This window comes from Eulemur rufifrons, chromosome 16, assembly GCF_041146395.1.
Source record: "Eulemur rufifrons isolate Redbay chromosome 16, OSU_ERuf_1, whole genome shotgun sequence".
NCBI classification, from domain to species: domain Eukaryota; kingdom Metazoa; phylum Chordata; class Mammalia; order Primates; family Lemuridae; genus Eulemur; species Eulemur rufifrons.
This window is the reverse complement of record NC_090998.1, coordinates 66,479,690-66,500,251: the sequence shown is the minus strand read 5'-3', so window position 1 is coordinate 66,500,251 and position 20,562 is coordinate 66,479,690. Positions and strand designations below refer to the sequence as shown.

The following is a 20,562-nucleotide window of genomic DNA, read 5'->3' as shown; positions in this document are numbered from 1 at the left end:
AAAAAACTAGACTAACTATATGAAACAGCAATCTTTTAGACATTGGAAAACAAGCAGATGAGGGCAATGATTCCTCACGGAAGGAAAAAAAAAATGAGATAATTGCTGTAGCTTACTGCCTAAAGTTTCTAGATTGCATCACAAGAAGGAATTCAGAGACAGGTTATCTCTCAGAGTGTGTATTAATGTATAAAGGAATTCCTTCATGTCTTTAGCTGAGCAGTGCATATGTGTGAAAAAACTACTCAATACTAGTAAAGAATTACTAGAAAGAAACAATTAGAACAATTTCTGGAATGCAAAGACAAGAATAATTCATATTTCTATCAACCAGAATGAAAAAGTTCCTAATATATAGATCATCAGACATGTATTACCTTAGTAGTAATGCAAAGTTAGCCATAGACTGAAGGTTTCTCTAAGACCAGCACTTCAATAGCAAAAGCTAACAAAGATAATAGAAAATAAAAAAGGAAATTACACATCATATTTCTTTTTTCTTTTTTTACTTTTTTGCTTTACACATCAGTATTGCTTAAGAACATAAATGCAGAAATAAAATCTTAGCAAATCAAGTCCAATAATATATAAAAATAATTACATAATTACTTAATATGTAATTGTATTTGGTTTAAATTACAAAAGCAATCAGTATAATCCATCATATAACATAATAAAGGAGAAAAAAGCTCTATCAACTCAATAAAGACAGAGAAAGAATCTTTGACAACATTCAATCCTCATTCCTGGTATAGCCTATCATCAATCTAGGAATAGAAGAAAGAATCTTCAATGTGACAAAGTGCATTTTTGAGATGAGTACACACAGGCACAAAGAGGTGTAAAAGACATTGGAAACCAAGGAGTAGGAGGGTAGGAGAGTAGTGAAGGATAAAAACTTACCTGTTGGGTACAATGAACACTGTGCGGGTGACAGGCATACTAAAAGCCCTGACTTCAGCATCATACAATTCACCTATGTAACAAAAACACTTGTATCCCCTTAATATTTTGAATTCAAAAAAAATCTGAAGTTGCAAGTTACCCAAATGATTTTGGAAACTGTTTTTCAGCAGACATATTATAATACCAAACAAAGCTAGCTTTTTGTATGCCTGTGGACAGAGTTAGTGCAGCACAGGGTAGTAGGGGTTTGAGAAGGGAGTTTCAGTTGACTGAGAAGTGACCATGGGAGAACCAGGATCAATTACAGAGAACATAGAGGCTTCACAAAGTGCCAGGGGAAATTTTACAGCCCAGGAATTCAGGAAGTAAATTCCCACTCAAAGATAAGAGTCAGGAAGTTAAGACTTCCAGCCCAGCAGGCACCTTCCTAAGAAAGAAGCCTGAGACTCTAACCCAGCTTCTTACAAACATAGAAACCTAGGACTGTAACCCAGCCTCTGTTTTTCTGGGACTCTAACCCAGCATGTATAATACACTCAGAATCTTAAGATTCATAATCTGCCCTTACTGTGCTTCAACAGACTGTCATCTGGAACACTGGCTCAGGAATCGAAACCATCAATGGATTCCCCATCAATCAGCCAAAAGTGAAGACAGAAGCTCCAAAGGTATGCACTTGGGATCCTGGGTGAGAGGTGTGGGGGTCCAATGATGAATCTGATCCTACCCAAGTTACAGTACCAAAAGCTGTTAAAAAAATTATTCATGACACTAGTTAAAGATAGTAAGGTAAACTTTATTCAAGGGACTTCAAGAGTCTACTGCAATGGAGTTTTACAGTAGCAAAGAGAGATTAGACTCAACTCTGAGTACAACAAGGAAAAGTTGGAATTTATAGCCAAGGAAAAGGATGCAAATCAGTGGATTGAAAATCATTAAGAGGGTAGGGTAATTCTTTGCTAAACTGATTTAAAAGGATTCTTGTATGAAAGCAGGCCAGGGTGATTAGATATTATCTGGGGGATGGTGGTGGGTGAGAAATTTGATAAGATATTGAGGGATCAGATATGGAGCTAACATGACTTGACAAGATATAAAAGTTGTTCTATCGTCAAGAAAATCGTGAGTCATGCAAGTTCCCAAAAGTATTGTGTCTTGATGTTGCAAACACAAGAAAAACTCAGAGTAATGATAAGCATGAACCTGTGAGAAATGTACTTGAAATCTGGAATCAGAAGTGACAAGATGGGTATGTTTCAGATTTAGGCATGATGGTTTGGGAACAATTGATCAAGTACTGTAGATTTTGGAGAAATATACTTTCAAAATTGAGAAAATGAATAAGAAAATTTGGGTTAGCTATGTTTAGTCTTACTAATATTTCTAATAAAGTTGTATTTTTACTATCATTTTTATTCCTGAAAATTATTTATATGATTGAAAAGTTATTTTAGAAAAATTTAATAAAAATGTTTCATTAGATACAGACAAGAGGAATTATTTACTGCTCTTCTATTGTCTGTCTGGAAGAGCTTGTGTAGAATTGGTATTTTTTCCCTTCAAAATATTTGGTAAACAGAAAACAAAGTTTGCTTGTTGTATTTTCTTGTAACTTTATGTGAAGGGGAAACTTATTATTTACCCATTCAATATTTCTGGGAGCATTTCTAGTTTGGGCATACATTTCCACATTTCAAGGCCTTGTCCAGATTTACTTGTTTTTTAAAATAGTGCTTATTGTTTTCCTATTAGAAAAGTAATACATGCTCAATGTAGAATAAAGAAGAAAAGAAAATTCAAAAAAAAAAAAAATATTTGGTAAAATTCACTGGTGAAGTGATATGGACATGGAGTATTCTTTCTGGAGTATTTTTAACTACATATTCACTTTATTTGATAAAGAATTATTCTGTTTATTTCTTTAATGAGCTTTGGTAATTTGTGCATTTCAAAGAATTTGTGCATGATCTAAGTTTTCAAATTTGTTGTCATATATTATATTTTTCAAAATATTTTATTATCCCTTTAATATCTGTAGAATCTTTACTGATGGAACGTATCTTGCTCCTGATATTATTTTTTTACTTGCTTTTTTTAATTTCAGAATATTTTAAAGAGGTACAAACATTTTGGTTACATGAATTGCTTTTGTACAGTCTGAATCAAAGTTATAAGTGTGTCCATCACCTATATATTGTGCATTGTACCCGTTAGGTGTGAATTTACTCTTCCCTTCCTTCCCCCTCCACCTTCTTGATTTCTGTTGAATTTTACTACCGTATGTGCACATGAGTGTTGATTTGTAAGTTCCAATTTAGTGGTGCTTGCTCCTGATGTTATTAATGTCTTCTCTCTTTTTTCTTTCTTAATCAGTCTGGGTAAAGGAATATCAATTTTATTGATTTTTTCAAAGGACAAGAATTCGGTTTCATTGTTCTTTTTCTCGTGCTTTTATTTTGATTTTTACCTATATCACTTTTGTTCTGCTTACTGTTTGACTAATTTGCTCTTTTTCTAGCTTACTTTGGGATTTGTTTGTTTTTTTTTTCTATTTTTTTATTATTAATTTGTATTTATAATTGACACCAAATAATACATATTTTGGGGGCACAGTGTGATGTTTCAATGCATGTATACATTGTATAATGATCAAATCAAGATAATTAGCATATTTATCACATTAAATATTTATCATTTCTTTGTGATAATAGCATACAAAATCCTCTATTCTGTATATCTTGAAACATACACTGCATTGTGTATAGCTGTTGTCACCCTACTGTGTAATAGAACACAAGAACTTATTCTTCCTGCCTAATTGTAACTTTTTACCCATTAACCAACCTTTTCCTTTTACAACCGCCCCTCCCCAGTGTCTGGTAACCACGATTCTACTCTCTGCTTTTATGAATTCAACTTTTTTAGATTCCACATATAATTGAGATCATGGATTATTTTTCTTTCTGTGCTTAACTTATTTCACTTAACATGCTGTATTCCACATTCTTCCATATTGCCTCAAATGACAGGCTAAATAGTATTTCATTGTGTATATATATGGCACTTGTTTCATCCATTCATCTGTTGATGGACACTTAGGTTGGTTCCATACCTTGGCTCTTGTGAGTAGTGCTGCAATAAACATGGTAGTGCAGATATCTTTCCAACATACTGATTTTATTTCTTTTGGAAGTATGTACAATAATGGTGTTGTTGAATTATGTGGTAGTTCTTTTAAATTTTTTCAGGAACCTCCGTACTGTTTTCCATAATTGCTGTACTAATTTACATTTCCACCAACAATGTATAAGAGTTTCCCTTTCTTCACATCCTTGCCAGCATTTGTCATTTTTTGTCTTTTTGATAATAGCTATTCTAACTGGGTTAAGGTGATATCTCATTGTGGTTTTGATTTATATTCTCTGCTTTTTAAAATTTCTTGATATGCAAATCCAGATAATTGATTTTAGATCTTTCCCCTTTTCTAATGTGAGCATTAATGTTAGTTTCTAAGCATTGCCTACCTGCATCACACAAATCTTGGTATGTTATGTGTTTCAATTTTATACAATTCAAAAAATTTTTCTAATGTCTCTTTTGATTTCTTCTTTGATCCAAGGGTTATTCAGTGTGTTATTTACTTCCCAAATATTTTGGAATTTTTTCAGTCTTTCTGCTTTTGAATTCCAGTGCACTTACATTGTCATCAGTGTACATACTTTGTATAATTCCAGTTTTTTTTAATTTATTGAGACTTGTCTTATGGCCCAAAATATGGTCTGTATTGATGCATATTCTGTGTGCACTTGAAAAATATGTGTATTCTGCTATTGTTGAATGGAGTGTTCCACAAATCCTAAATAGATTAGTTTTTTATACTTTTGTCAATATATTCTGTATTTACTGATATTCTTTCTGCATGTTCAGTCAATTACTGAATTGAATGAATACTGAAATCTTTAAGTATGATTTTGTTTTTATCTCTCTCCTTTCACTTGACATTGGTTTGGCTTCATGTATTTTGAAACTCTTATTTGGTGCATGCACATTTAGGATAGTTATGCTTGCTTTAATACCTTTACTGTTTTTTTTTTATTATTAACCCATTTTTTGTCTTTACAGTTAAAGTGAGTTTCCTATAGACAGCTCTATCAGTTGTCTATTGTTGCATAACAAACCACTATGAAACTTAATCGCTTAAAACATTTATCCCCTCACATTTTCTGTGGGTCAGAAATTAGAGAGCAGTTTGGCTGGGTGGTTGTTCCTCTCTCTGTGCTTAGTTTTGTACTATTTCTAGTGATACATTAATATCTTCAATAGCTCATCTTTTCTCCTACTATTTCTTATCTATTAGCAAGTATATTTGCATTTCAGATATTGTATTTTTCATCTCTAGAAATTCCATTTACATCTTTTTTATGTTTTGCTTCTCTCCTTGTCATTTTAATGTTTTCCTGTACTATGAGCCTGTGGGACACATTTATGATAATTTTAATATCCTTTTCTTTTAATTCTATCATCTTGATAATTTCTTGGTTATTTTTCCTTTGATTGATTCATCCAATTTGTGGACTATATTGTCCTTTATATACCTCATAAATTTTTCCAGATGATAGATATTGTGAATTTTATGTTCTGAAGTTCTAGATATTACCCTATGTCTTTAAACAGTACAGTACTTTATAGTGGCATGGAGCTAAGTTATGTGGGATCATTTGATCCTATTGATGTTTGTTGGAACATATCCAGAGGAGCTAATTTGGCCCCAAAATTAAGGTGATGAGCTTCTGAGTATTCTTCTTAATATCCAGGTCAATCCAGCTGGCTGATGGATACACAGACTTGGCTATGGACACGCAAACTCTCACCAGCCCTGTGTAAGCTTCAGGAACTGTTTGGCCTACTGCTCTTTCATGGTTCTTTCTACAACCACATGATATAAACATATTAAATGAAAGATTGGAAAAGTCCCTCTACATAATTCTGAATCTCTTTTCTGTGTAACTCCCTTCTCTTAAATATTCTGCTCCTCAAATTCCAGGTACCTCAATCTCCTCAAACTCTTATCTCTGTCTCTTCAACTCAGCAAGATCTCTAAGTTCTGTTTGGATTCACGGTCCCTGCCCTGCCTTTGAAAACTGCCTCCTGGCAGCAATCTGGAGAAATCATGGGGCCTACCTCTTTGGTTTCCTTTCTCTTGGGGATATTGCCCTATTGTCCACCATCTGAAAATACTCGTCGTCAACTGTGGATGAAATACAGTTCCTCCTAGAAATGTTGGGTAAATAATACTTTCAATTACTAATTTTTAGAGTCAGAAGTGGTACAATTATAACTTCCAATTGTGGCAAGTGAGGTTTCTTACTTTTTCTTTCTCTTCTTTTAATCATCACCATTTCATCACTATTTTATATTTACTCAGTATATTACTATCAATCCTAGCCATTTTTTGGTTATCAATATTCCCATATTTTCTGTGTCCTGTAGATATGTCCCCACTAGTCTTGAGAGCTTCTTTGCTTCATGGCACAACAAAAAGATGCCCTAATTTCAGAGTCCCTTCTCCCTACCTGAAATCAGCTGCTTTGTTCTTTTTTTCATAGTAACTTTGTCACTTTGTTAGTCTAGTTTTGGGTTTTTGTTCTGTTTGCTTTCGTTTTTCTGAATTTTTTTTTTTTTTTTTTTTACCTTCCTTGAACACAGTTGTAGGAGGTGATTTTATGTTTGAAGAGGGGAAGGGGCTTAGATGGCTTTATTAGTTTCCTTAACTTTTTTTTTACTGTGGTGTAGTCTAGTGTAGTTTGTTTAATAAATGACATTGATTTTGATCTATCTTCTGATCTTTTGTTTGTTCTAGCTTGGACTTCTCAACCCATTTTGCTCGTCCTGAGTATGAATATTCTCACTTGTATGTAAATTGAAGTTTATGTTATTGTCTGTATTGGAGTTATGCTTAGGGTGTACTCTATGGAAAGTTTATTTGTGCTCTCTATTGCTCTGAATGGATTTTGGAGGATTGTAATTTGGAGGATTTGGATATTGGAATTTAGGGGGCCATCATTATTCTCTGTGGACTTCTGTATCTCTTTCTTTGTTAATTCTCCTTTGGAATTACATCCTGGTGTTTTGTTGTTGTTTTGTTCTATTTTGCATTATTGCAGACAGAACTGCTGTATTGCCTCCAAAGCATTATTTAAACCACTTCTCATACTAGTTGAAATAATATAAATCACTCAGTTCCTTATATGTTTATGTGCAGTATGCGTGCATCTCTATACATATTACGTATTTAGAAATCCTACAAATGAATAAGAAAATAAAAACCCTTAAGAAAAATATGGTCAAAGAAAATGGACAGGAATACTGATAACATTTCTAGTGCAGATTTCTTCTATTTTTTTTTTTTTTTTTAGAATTCTTCAGGTATGTTCATCTTTCTCCCACTTACTAATGTTCTTTACTGTGATTTACAAGGATCCCATGAATTCTTGCTTGCATTAATCCACTGAAGAGATATGATTCACCAGCTGTGTTCTAGGCCTAGTTCTAAGGATTTGGGGAACAAACCTTTTTCACTTCCTGAATCCCTCCTTGCACATAAATACTTCATCCTAAAGATGAACCTAGAGATACTTATTACATAAGTGACACTGTTTCCAGATTATCAATGTATTGATTTTAGACAAAATGTGATTCTGTTAGACTGTTGATCATTCTAGACATGTTTATACTTTTTAAAGAATGGTCAGTAACCTAAATGAATCTGTAATTGGAGGATATCACCAAATACAGAAGAGTAAAATTGAAAAAAATTAGGTTTTCACTTACTGATTCTCATTTTGTCTTTGTGCAATCCATGAATTATTCTTAACAGCCAAATTGCTAGTTAGATCAAAATAATGTAAATATGGCACTACAGGATCCACACTGATTTGACAAGAATCATTAGAAAAATAACCAAAGCAATTTTAACTCAAGTTTTCAACTATGTATTTGGAGTTATCCCCAAAACCTTACCTTCTTTTGTGACCTCTCTACTCTACCCATATTCCCATAATTGTTTTTAGTGCCACCTACTTAGTTCAATATTTGGCCTATACTTCTAGTATCTTCTTTAATTACATTACTATCTTTAATTACATTATAATATGGGATATGGATGTTACCTTAACATTATATTTCACTGATGACAGTTGACATATCTGTTTTTCTTTTGTATTTTTGTTTCTTTTTACATCAAAAGCCTGTTTCTTCTTACATTATTATTACCAAAGTTCATTTTTTTCATCAGTAACTCTGAAGCTTGCTTTTCATTTGGATTTACTCTGTGTCAGGGTAAACCACCGCATTGGCCTTATGTTAATGTATTAACCATCTGTGCCAACCTTAAGGGTGAAATTGAAAACAGAAATTTAGTTCAAGCTTTTGAAGGGTGAACTTCCTCAAAGGCCTGACTTTTGATGTCTATCATAAAGAAATATTTGCATCTAAAATTAATTTATAGTAATTATTTGCCTTTTTCACAGAGGAGAATGTTTAAATTTCATCAAATGAAACATATTTTTGAAATACTGGATAAAATGAGATGCCTGCGAAAACGTTCTATCGTGTCATTCTTGGGAGTTCTTGTCATTTTCCTCCTGTTTATGAACTTGTACATTGAAGATAACTATGTTCTGGTAAGTTTTGGAAGGTGTTTATTTGTTCTTCAAAATAAGGCTTAAGTCAAACTATAATAGTCCAATTGTAACCTAACTTCAGCCCCAGGCTATTGGAGTACACTTGGTTTAAGTAAAATTATAACATGAATATTTTCTGTCTATATTTTTTATTAGCCATACATTACCAACATTGTACTTGTTTTGATTTACATTTCAATATTTTCTTTAATGCTATCTACATTGTGGTTCAAATATGTGCATCTAATTGCAAATAAGTTAGCTATCATCGCTAAGCTGAATTAATATTACATAAATAATTAAGATTTGGGGGTTTTAATTTGAAATATATAGAGGAAATGAAATTTACTTAAAAAGCATTTCTTCTTGCTTTCTTTACTTTTCTATATTATCATTGGAATTTTCAAAATGCCATTTCTAATTAATAATACTTTTTAATTGTGCTATTTGTTTAAGTAGTTTTTAGTATGATATATTACACTCATTTGGATTTTGATAACCAAAGCAATTATAACTCAGAAGTTTTCAACTATGCGTTTGGACTTATCCCCAAAACCTTACCTTCTTTTGTGACTTCTCTAGTCCACCCATATTCTCATAAATATTTCTGGTGCCACCTACTGAGTTCAATATTTGGCCTATACTTCTGGTATCTTCTATTTTAAATACATTGTAATATGGGAAATGGATGTTACCTTAATGTTATATTTCACTAATGACAGTTGATAGATATATTTTTCTCTTGTATTCCCTAAATTCTCTTGTAGTCCCATTCCCTAAATGACCATCATGTTATATATTTATATTCACTGAAAAGACCTCAAGACATATATATGTTTATGTGTAAACTGTTCAGTAGTTAAAAAGAGATAATAAAAATTAGTAGATAATGATATAGCAATGAATATTTTGGTGAAATATGGAAATATGCAAAAGAGCTTTTTCTGGCTAATTATAAGAATTTAGTTTCTATTACTTATTTCTTTTTATAATCATCACATTATTTCATGACTGATGATTATAATGTGGAAATTATTGTTTATTAACTTTTTCTATCTGAATTGAGCCTAAGATATCTATCCTAATTTTTATGTTATTATTATTGTTTATATATTTCAGAAATATCAAAACCTTTAGACTCAATTGGCACTAAAAAGTGCTTCCCAAGTGCAAGCATTCTGAAAGTTTCAGTTAACATCCTAACAAGAGAGATTGTGACAATAACCACCAAGAGCATTTACAATATCATCTTTTTTGTAAATTGAACGTTACTTATTAACTACCTACTATTTGCCAGATAATATCTATATCCTATGAGCCAACCATGTGATCTTAGTTGGTACAGATCCTCCTAGGAGGTCCTCTGTAAAATATCTTGCTTCTTTTTGCTCTGTTCTTTGATGGTGAAATTCTGCCAGAATCCTAGATCTTGATTCTGCCCAGGCTTTTTACCTTGCAGTGGAGGTCTTGAGTTTGTCGACCTTTCAGTCTACTATCTGCAGTTAATTCGCAATGGTTGAAATCATCACGGATTAGTAGGATTTGACTAGGCATGATTTAGGCAAACATAGCAAACTCCAGAAACTTACTAATGATATGCATTTTGTGATTTTTATAACCTATTATGTTTATGAGATGTAAGGAAAATACAAAATGTGTTCTAGCTAATTTTACTTGATAGAATTTATGAAAGATCATAAATTAAGTAGAGATTCTCTTGATTAATGATTCAATTTTGTAATAAATTATTTCTTGACTCTGTCCTCTGGTAGAAGTAAATCAAATATTGTAAATCAAACACATGCTATTGGTTGGATACTTGTTGTATTCAATGACTTTCATTTATTAGGCAATTTCAAGTGCAATTTTAATCTTTCACTTTCAAAAGTCCCAAAAGACCACTCACTGTGTGCAACAGAAATCCTTATGTCTTTTGAAATAGAACCTCTTTGATTCACTGTAAAATGTGTAAGAATTAGTAGAGTATATATAAATAAGAGAATCAACACTATTGCCCTATTTTATGAATTTTTGCATAGTACTATCTAAATATTGGTCTTAGCCACTGAATGTACAAAATGTGATTTAACAAAGTAGATCTCTTACTAAGAGTACTTTCTCAACTATATTTCTCTGACTATATTATGCACATATCTAGTCAAATTTGCTAATCATTCCAGGTGCAGAAAATAGTTTTGTTCTTAGTTTTAAAAAGTTACTATTTTTAAATATTTACATTAAGTATGAAAAAATGCATTCAAATGATTATTGAATACCAGCACCCTTCTCTTAAGGTAAGTTCAATGACATTATTTTCATTATATAAATTTTCACTATTTACTAGCTGATGTTTTCTAACTAAATTGTATTTTTAGCTGAATTTTATCCCAAGCGTTGATATTATAAAGATTTAAAACATTTTTCAATCATTAATACTAAAATTATTCTTCTAAAATGTAGACTATCCATGGAAACTGGCCCCCTACTAGAATATAATGCAGTTTCTTTTTAACACTTCTCCCTGTTGATCCTTTTACCTGTGTATGTTTCATTTTTCATAGGCTTATCTGACTTGATTTTCCTTCTGGCATCCAGAATGCCACAGTGTGTGCAATTTTCTAAGCATAGACATTAGAAGATATTTCTTTTTCTGTCATCCATTTTTCAGTGAAAAATAATACTTGTAATTCAAATAAATCAAATGAATAGTTAGAAGTATTACAGTAAGGTCTCTGGAGTTACTTAGCATATTCTATTCTGCTCTTTATGCTAGAAAATACATTTGTGCCCTGACATCCTAGGCATATTAACAGTTTAGTGTATTTGCTTATGTATTAGAGACATATGTGCCTTTCGGTGAAAAAAAAAAAAAAAAGCCAAGCTTAATGTAAGAGACAAGCAACATTACAAGACAAACTAAGTAGAAGAGACGCTGCATGCCCAATCAACTTAGCCTCTTGGCTGTGAGCATCTTCAAAGTAGCCACCAGGGTATATATTTAGTCTGTAGTTAGTCCATCAAATGGCGTTCCCATCCAAAAAATGATTGTATAAAGCCTTGTCTTATTATTGAGAAATATACTACAGCCTAGTAGCTACAAATGAAGGTATCCAGGGAAAGCCTGGCTGTTCAGGTAGATGCCTCTGGAAAGCAGCCAATAAGGCTGACTCAGGTGAAAGTTACATTATTTATTTATGCTGAAAAGTGTAAAGAAGCTTGTTCTTGAGAATTTAATAAAGTGATTTCATATAAGTTCCATTTCCTTTTATATTCTGTTATGTCCTTAAATCAGGATGAATGCACTCCATCTTACTGCAGAAAATGTTTCAATTTTTATGTGTTCAGGATAGAATTCTCAAAAAAGTATTCAATATCCTTCAATATCCTGTACTTCCCTTATTAACATTACATAAGAACAGAATGGTAAAATGAATTTAGTGCTATGACTACTGTGATTTTTATGGAAATTTCTTCTAAACCCTGTTAAGTATGTACACCATTACATTACTATTCAAGTAGTTGATGCTAAACTGAGTCCCCAGTTGCTTTTGGCAATCCTAAATTTGTTTATTTTAGACTTTAATGATGTTTTATAGATTTGCAGACATCCTGATGAAAATATTTATGTATAAAGAATTTAAAATGATAACTCAGTAGATATTCAACTAGTATATTTCTAAGAAACTTAGCATCTAAGGTTTAATTTCGAGTATTTTGAAAGTTTATAGCTTTTACAGATGGCAAGTACATTACAAAAGCTTTAAACAAATAAAGTATTTTGATTTGTCCAAATTATCAAGCCAATATAAAATACAGAAATATACTATTACAGACTAAATAAACATAGGTTTTTAGGTTCATAAACATAATTCAATATACAGAAAAGATATTCAAAACGAATCTCTATTTAGTAGAGCACCATATTGAAAGCCCTTATAAATCTGCAGTCATGGTCTACTATGCTCAATTTTTATTCTAAGAATATTCCAGTCTGGCCAATAGATTTAAAATTTTGAACTAATCATCTTTTCCATTGACATTTGAGTTTGACACAAGGTACTGAATGTTTCAATGGAGGTAAAACTTGTATTTGAGTCTTATCTAATCTTTTAGAGCAGGGGTTTGATTAACGTTTTAATGATCACCGCAAAATAATAATCAGGACCAAAGTTATTTAATGCATTTATTTTCTCTATAGTCTTAATAACTTGCATGTGCTTGGCCTGACATCTTAAACTGAATGGTAGAAGTAGGTCCACATAGCATAACAGAGTAGAGTGCATACCTTACCAAAAAAGAAACATTTCTTTATAGTTAGGTTGCCCCCAAACATATTCTACCAATGGTAGTAAACCATATACACAAGCCAAATGAATAATCATTTTGCTAGTAAGGTATAACCAATAAAAACTTGATCAAATTGTGATTAATCAAAATTTACAATCAAATTATATCAAAGAAGGGCAATTAATGGCTAACGGGATATATTTTAACTGGAATATGGATGTTTTCTTGAATATAAACCTTCCTGGAGATTTAATGAAATGAAAAGTTCACCACTGCATAGATAAGAGGAATCTTAAATATGAAAGGATTAGACTTTACCTCCAACAAAATGCCATACACATACACACATGTACACACACACCAGAAAATATACTAATATTACCATGAGAAAGTGACTACACACTTTCTTGACTCAGTACAGATGTGTCCTAATTGAGGTTACTTCAAGATACTTGAAAAAATTACTGCCATGTCACAAGGACCGTGGCTAGCCATGCTCAACAGCTAGATAGTGGCCATATAAGTGACTTATTTAAACTTTTAATTAATAAATTATCCAAAATCCAACTGTTTTGTCTGCTGCCACCTTTCAAATCATTCCTAACGTTTTACAATCATAGAGATAATGTGCGTTCTTTTATTTGATGCTGCTTGAGGAAGAAGAGTAAATAGCGTAATATGACTCAAATATGGGTAATTTCATAGAAATCGGCCTCAGATGAAACTACAATAGATTACTGCAAGATTTTAAGATCCTTGATTTATTGTAAAAAAGATTTGAATATTAACATAAAGGCAATGTACATTTTCATGTTGAGATTTTTTTTTTTAACAAGAAAATGGCAGTGTGTTACTAGCATAAAGATAAACACAGACCAATAAAATAGATTTGAGAGCCCAGAAATAAAGCTTTACTTTTACAGTTACTTTATTTTCAACAAGCATGCCAGGTTAATTCAATAGGGAATGAAATATTTTCAATAAATAGTACCAGGACAACTGATTAGCTGAAGACAAAGGAATGAAATGGAACTCCTTACCTAACACTGTACAGAAAAATTAACTCAAATGGTTCATAGACCTCAATGCAAGAACTAAAATGAAAAAACTCTAAGAATAAAGTATAGGAGTAAATCTTAGTGATCTTGGATAGGGCACCAAAAGCATAAGTAACAAAAGAAAAATAGTTATTAATAAATTTAATTTTATCAAAAATAAAAACTTTTGTGATGCAAAAGATGCCATCAAGAAGACAACTGACAAGATGGGTAAAATCACTTGTAAATCATGTATCTGATAAAGGACTTATATCCAGAATATAGAATGAACTCAATACTCAGTAATAAAAATAAACCATTAAAAAACGAGTATCTGAAAAGACATTACTCCAAAGAAGATATAAAAATGGACAATATGCACATGAAAAATGTTCAAAACAAACCAAAAATTAGCCATTATACAAATGCAACTCAAAGCTACAGGAGATATCACTTCACACCTGCTAGGATAACTATTCTCAAAAACACAAATCATAACCAGTTTTGTCAAGGATGTGGAGAAATTGGAAACCTCATCCATGGCTGGTAAGAATGTAAAATGGTACAGCCACTTTGAAAAACAATTTGGCAGTTCCTCAAAATGTTAAACATATAATTAACCGTATGACTCAGTGATTCCACTCGTAGGCATGTACAAAAAAAAAAATGAAAATATGTGTCTAAACACTTGTATATGAATGTTCATAGCAGATTTGTTCATAGCCCAACAGTCCAACTCAAATGCCCATCAACTGAGTGAATATATAAAGTGTAGTATTCCCAAACAAGAAATTTCATTCAGCAATAAAAGTGAATTAATTATAGAAAAAAAGAGAATGCCATTATTCGTGTACGCTGTAGAAAAACAAGGTAACTATAGTATACAGAGTGGAATAGAGGAGAGAGAGCCTGGACCAGAAACTCAGGTAAGTGATGATGATCTACAGCTTATGATGTCAGTAATTAAGATTTATACAACCCACCATATTATATATCATACTCATGTATTCACTGTGTAAAGATAAACTTTATTTTACCCAAGGCCATCTATCGTTTTTTTCTTTGCCTCTTTCTTGGCATTTAGGAGGGACACAAACAACTTATAAGGGAAACATCCACACATCAACTGAATTCAGAACGCTATGTTCACACTTTCAAGGATTTATCTAATTTCTCAGGAGCCATAAATGTCACCTATCGCTACCTAGCTGCCACGCCTTTACAAAGAAAGCGTAAGTATCTGTACATTTGTAAATAAAGAATATATAAAACATTTTGTTTTCAAATAATAAACATTTGTTTTATTTGTATAGCAATAAAAGTTTAAGGGCTTTACTAATATATTCTTTGGGAAGGATTTCAATGTTCCTTCACAAATTCAATTACTGTACTCACTGATCCAATTCCCTTAATAACAAAAAATTAAATAATCTGCCTAATTGTAGGCGGGGCGCGGTGGCTCACATCTGTAATCCTAGCACTCTGAGAGGCCAAGGTGGGAGGATTGCTTGAGCTCAAGAGTTTGAGATCAGCTGGACCAAGAGCAAAACCCGTCTCTACTAAAAATAAAAAAATTAATAGGGCATCGTGGCATGCACCTGTAGTCCCAGCTACTGGGGGGGCTGAGGCAGGAGGATCGCTTGAGCATTTACCAATTCTTTGTGCCAGAAACATTCCAATTACACTCTTTTAGTTATTTTAAAGTATACCCTAACTTATTCTTGATTGCAGTCACTTTGTTGTGCTATCAAAATACCCATTCCCATATTGCTACATTTTCCAACCTCTAATGGTTTGGGTTTTATGACTTGCCACAAGTTTTGAATTAGTGAAAGTGCATTAGTTTCCTTGTTCTGCCATAACAAATTACCACAAAGTATGTGGCTTTAAAAAAACAACAACTTATTCTCTCATTGTTCTGGAGGCCAAGAGTTGAAATCAAGGTGCTGGCAGGAACACTGCCTCCGGAATTCCTAAGGGAGAATCCTTGCTTCTTCCAGTCTCTGGTGACTCCTGGAATTATTTGGCTTTTGGCAGCATAAATCCAATCCCTACCTCTATCATTAATGGCCTTCTTCCTTTTATCTTTCTGTCCTGTCGTCTTCTTATAAGGGTATAAATAATGGGATTTAGGGCCCACCCCTAAATCCAGAATTATTTCATCTCATGATCCATAACCAATTACATCTACAAAAACCCTATTTACTAATAAAATTGCATTTTGAAGTTCCAGGTAAACACGGATTTTTGGAGTAAACTATTCAACACACTATAGTCAGTTAAAATAAAAATGTTTGGAGCCAAGAAATTACATACTATCTGTCATGGATTCCAAGACACCATATCTTATAAAAAAGTAGTATTGTTTAATTAATACACCACTAAGAAAATGTAAGAATTGCCAATTTTATTCATAAGATGCCAATTTGTAATTGTCAGTTGTAATATGCAACCTGATTTTTAAATGTTTCAGCATGAAAAATACAAATCGTAGAATCAATGAAATATAATGAACTTCTTAATAAATTATGTGGAGACCACAAAAATTGACTTTGCTTTGAAGAAGAGTTTATTTGAGTGAATTTGTGATCACCAGGTTGAGAAAATTGTTAAATTGATTTAGGTTTCTTTAGATCTTGATTTGTTTCATTCTACCATTTCAAATGTCAAGTGCTCTTAGGCTTCCTTCTAACTGCACAAGACGGCCACTATTTTTTCATCTCCATCTGTTACTCCACCTTTGTTTAAACATTACTGATCCCTCTTTTCCATGCTAGATTTGCTAATTTCTATCGGCACACATGCCAGCTGCTTTATACTAAAGAAGCAATATAACACAGAGGATAAAAGTGGGGCAGTTTGAATCTTGGCACCACATCGCCTACTAAGTGTAACACTTTGCAAAAATTACCTCATCTCACTATGACTTTGTTTCCTCATATGTAAAACTAAGTGATGATAATAGCAAACCTATCCCAAAAGACTATAATGAACATATAAGATGCATATTACAGATAAAATGCATGAACTCCTGTCTCTTACATAGAAATGTTTTTTATAAGTATTGAATATTATTGAGTACTAATGAAGTCTGGTGGCTTAAAGTTTAATGGTAGTAGATAACAACATATTTGTGTTGCAATAGAAATCAGAGTTGAAAGCCTGGGCATATTTTGAATATGTAAATCTCAACCATCCTGACAAACTACTAAGTTTTTCTACATAATATGGTTTAGATGATACTGAAAAAGCCCCATTGAAGAAAAATTTTTCTTACTAGTTGAAATGAGGCTTTTTCAGTATCATACAACCCACATCATGTAGGCGTCTATATTAAAACAATGATCTTGGTACATATAAAAGTTTCCCCATTTTCCAAATGGTAGTTCAAAAATTTTATTCAGTTCTGAGTCATATGAGAATGAGAGCTTTAAAGAGTGAAAATATTTCAATAGAAAGACATCTAACACTTCTCAGAGGTGAACTGTCTTTTCTCAGAATTTTATTTTATTCTCTAAAAATATCCAATTTCTAATTTTAGATTTTAAATGTCTGAATGAAAATTTCTCCAGGCAAAATCACTATAACAAGTGTTTCAAAATGAAGAAAACACTGATGCTCATATCTTAGGACAATGTAGCATAAAAGTTTTTTGAATATATCTTATGATATTTTTTACTTTATAATTAATATACCAGCTAAATTTCAAAATAAAATTGTAAATTTCAATTGTGAATTCTTCTAGTACAAGACAATGGCAGTCATCTAAGAAAACCAAAATGTGGCCGGGCGCGGTGGCTCACGCCTGTAATCCTAGCATTCTGGGAGGCCGAGGCGGGTGGATCGCTCAAGGTCAGGAGTTCGAGACCAGCCTGAGCAAGAGCGAGACCCTGTCTCTACTAAAAATAGAAAGAAATTATATGGACAACTAAAATATATAGAAAAAATTAGCCAGGCATGGTGGCGCGTGCCTGTAGTCCCAGCTACTCGGGAGGCTGAGGCAGCAGGATCGCTTGAGCCCAGGAGTTTGAGGTTGCTGTGAGCTAGACTGACGCCATGGCACTCACTCTAGCCTGGGCAACAAAGTGAGACTCTGTCTCAAAAAAAAAAAAAAAAAAGAAAACCAAAATGTATGACACGTGTTCTATGAAAAATTCAAAGATGATTGAAGAATGAGTTACCTTTCTTTTTCTTTTTCATTACTTGAGACTAGCTCAGCCTTAACTGACAATTCCCTTCCCCTTTTGCAGATTTTTCAAAACAATAAATTGCATATTATATAAACATCTATCTTTTCTAATGGACATATAAGAGAGCATTAAGTTTCAGAGCAACTTTAAACCATCTTTTTGTATTTCAAAAGCAAATGTTCACAGCAATAGGTCTCATACATTATCATGTTTAAGATGTAATTGATTTCCATAAAAATATAAATTATGTATAAAGTACTATAGTCTTTATATATTTAGCTTAGCATTTTAATCACAAAATGTTCTATGCATAATCATTCACTAGATTTACTTAATATAGTAGTAGACCTAACAAAAAGAATATGTTCTCTCTTTTTCTTTTTCTGTGTTTCTGTTTCACGTTGAATTTGTCTTCCTTCTGCATTCTTTTGCTCAGGGTATCTTACAATTGGACTTTCATCAGTAAAACGAAAAAAAGGAAACTATTTACTTGAGACAATCAAGTCGATTTTTGAGCAATCCAGCTATGAAGAGTTGAAGGAAATTTCAGTGGTGGTTCATCTGGCAGACTTTAATTCATCCTGGCGTGATGTCATGGTCCAGGATATTACACAGAAATTTGCCCACCATATTATTGCAGGAAGATTAATGGTTATACATTCTCCAGAGGAATATTATCCAACCCTGGATGGCCTTAAAAGAAATTACAATGACCCAGTAGACAGAGTCAAATTTCGTTCCAAGCAAAATGTAGATTATGCTTTTCTGCTTAATTTTTGTGCCAATACTTCAGACTATTATGTAATGCTTGAAGATGATGTCCGATGTTCAAAAAATTTCTTAACTGCCATCAAGAAAGTAATTACATCCTTAGAAGGAACTTACTGGGTAACTCTTGAGTTCTCTAAGCTTGGATACATTGGTAAACTCTATCATTCTCGTGACCTCCCACGTTTGGCACATTTTTTATTAATGTTTTATCAAGAAATGCCTTGTGATTGGTTATTGACTCATTTCCGAGGTCTCTTGGCTCAGAAAAATGTGATCCGTTTTAAACCATCTCTCTTTCAGCACATGGGTTATTATTCATCATATAAAGGAACTGAAAATAAGCTAAAAGATGATGATTTTGAAGAGGAATCATTTGATATCCCTGATAATCCCCCTGCAAGTCTATACACCAACATGAATGTGTTTGAAAATTATGAAGCAAGCAAGGCTTACAGTAGTGTTGATGAGTACTTTTGGGGGAAATCACCTTCAACAGGAGATGTTTTTGTGATTATATTTGAAAATCCAATTATAATCAAAAAAATTAAAGTGAATACTGGAACAGAAGATCGGCAAAATGACATTTTGCATCATGGAGTCCTAGATGTTGGGAAAAATGCTGTGCTTATCAAACAAAGGAGACAATGTACTACTTACTTAAGACTAGGGGAATTCAAAAATGGAAACTTTGAAATTTCAGGTGTGAATCAAAAAATTCCATTTGATATACGTTGTATGAGGATATATGTTACCAAGTCACAAAAGGAATGGCTGATTATTAGGAGTATTAGCATTTGGACTTCCTAGCCAATTAAATCAATCTGTTCAGTTACTGAAGCAGATCTTCCTGTTTCTTTTGCTACCTTTGTTTTTTGGAGGGAAAACAATGAATGGGATATGTTAGAAGAAACATTAATCATCTTGGCAGTTTTGATTTACACATTGTCAACACATTTTGCTCTAATACACACTTGTATTTGTTTTAACTTCTGAAGTTGAATATTAGTCAATAGTTAATGCTACTTTAATTTATATTTTTTAATGTTCTTATGTTCAAAATTTCAACTGATTGTCAAAAGGGTGATATGAAAGATTTAAAATGAAAAAGAAAACTTTGTTGGATGATGATTCTTGAAAAATAGTTGCCAACTGTATATACTTCAAGAATTTATAATCCATTATATCATCAGATAGCTTTTATTAAGCACCTGTGTGAATATGCAGTTGGTTAGAATGATAATCTGGTTTATTTTTCTTGTAAACTTAGATTTCCATTGACTTCTATACATCTACAGTGAATACCTCCTTATAGAAGTGGTGTCTTTACATCAGAAATTTTTGTGTAGGTGGGGCTATGGAAAAAGAAAAAAAAGACTTAAAAATACCCCACAATTATTTTATTAAAGGAGACATTGTTCAATGTTTAAAAACATTTAATTGAGCACTTATTGTTAATAAATTTTCTGTGGGAAGTAGTCTTTTTCTAGTTTCCCTTTTACAAAAACAGAATAGTTTAGCTCAATATTTTCAGGTTACATTGGATGCCTGAATTTAATAGAAGAAATTAAAGAAGGCCTATAATAGCTCATTCTTACAGACATTTTAAGTATATGCAGAAAATTTTGAAATTGATTTTATATGCTTTGTATTAAAATTCATGTGATTGAAATTATTGTGATTTATCATATA

General features: G+C 32.4%; 1 protein-coding gene across 1 annotated transcript; it reads left to right on the top strand.

Annotated features, from left to right (window-relative positions):
• The first annotated feature begins 1,496 nt into the window (after positions 1-1,496).
• Positions 1,497-19,680, top strand: MGAT4C (MGAT4 family member C). Its single transcript, XM_069491083.1, has 4 exons — positions 1,497-1,574; positions 8,436-8,588; positions 14,997-15,144; positions 18,539-19,680. The coding sequence occupies exons 2-4, from the start codon at positions 8,442-8,444 to the stop codon at positions 19,678-19,680; spliced, it is 1,437 nt and encodes a 478-aa protein (XP_069347184.1). The 5' UTR covers positions 1,497-1,574; positions 8,436-8,441.
• Positions 19,681-20,562: the final 882 nt, after the last annotated feature.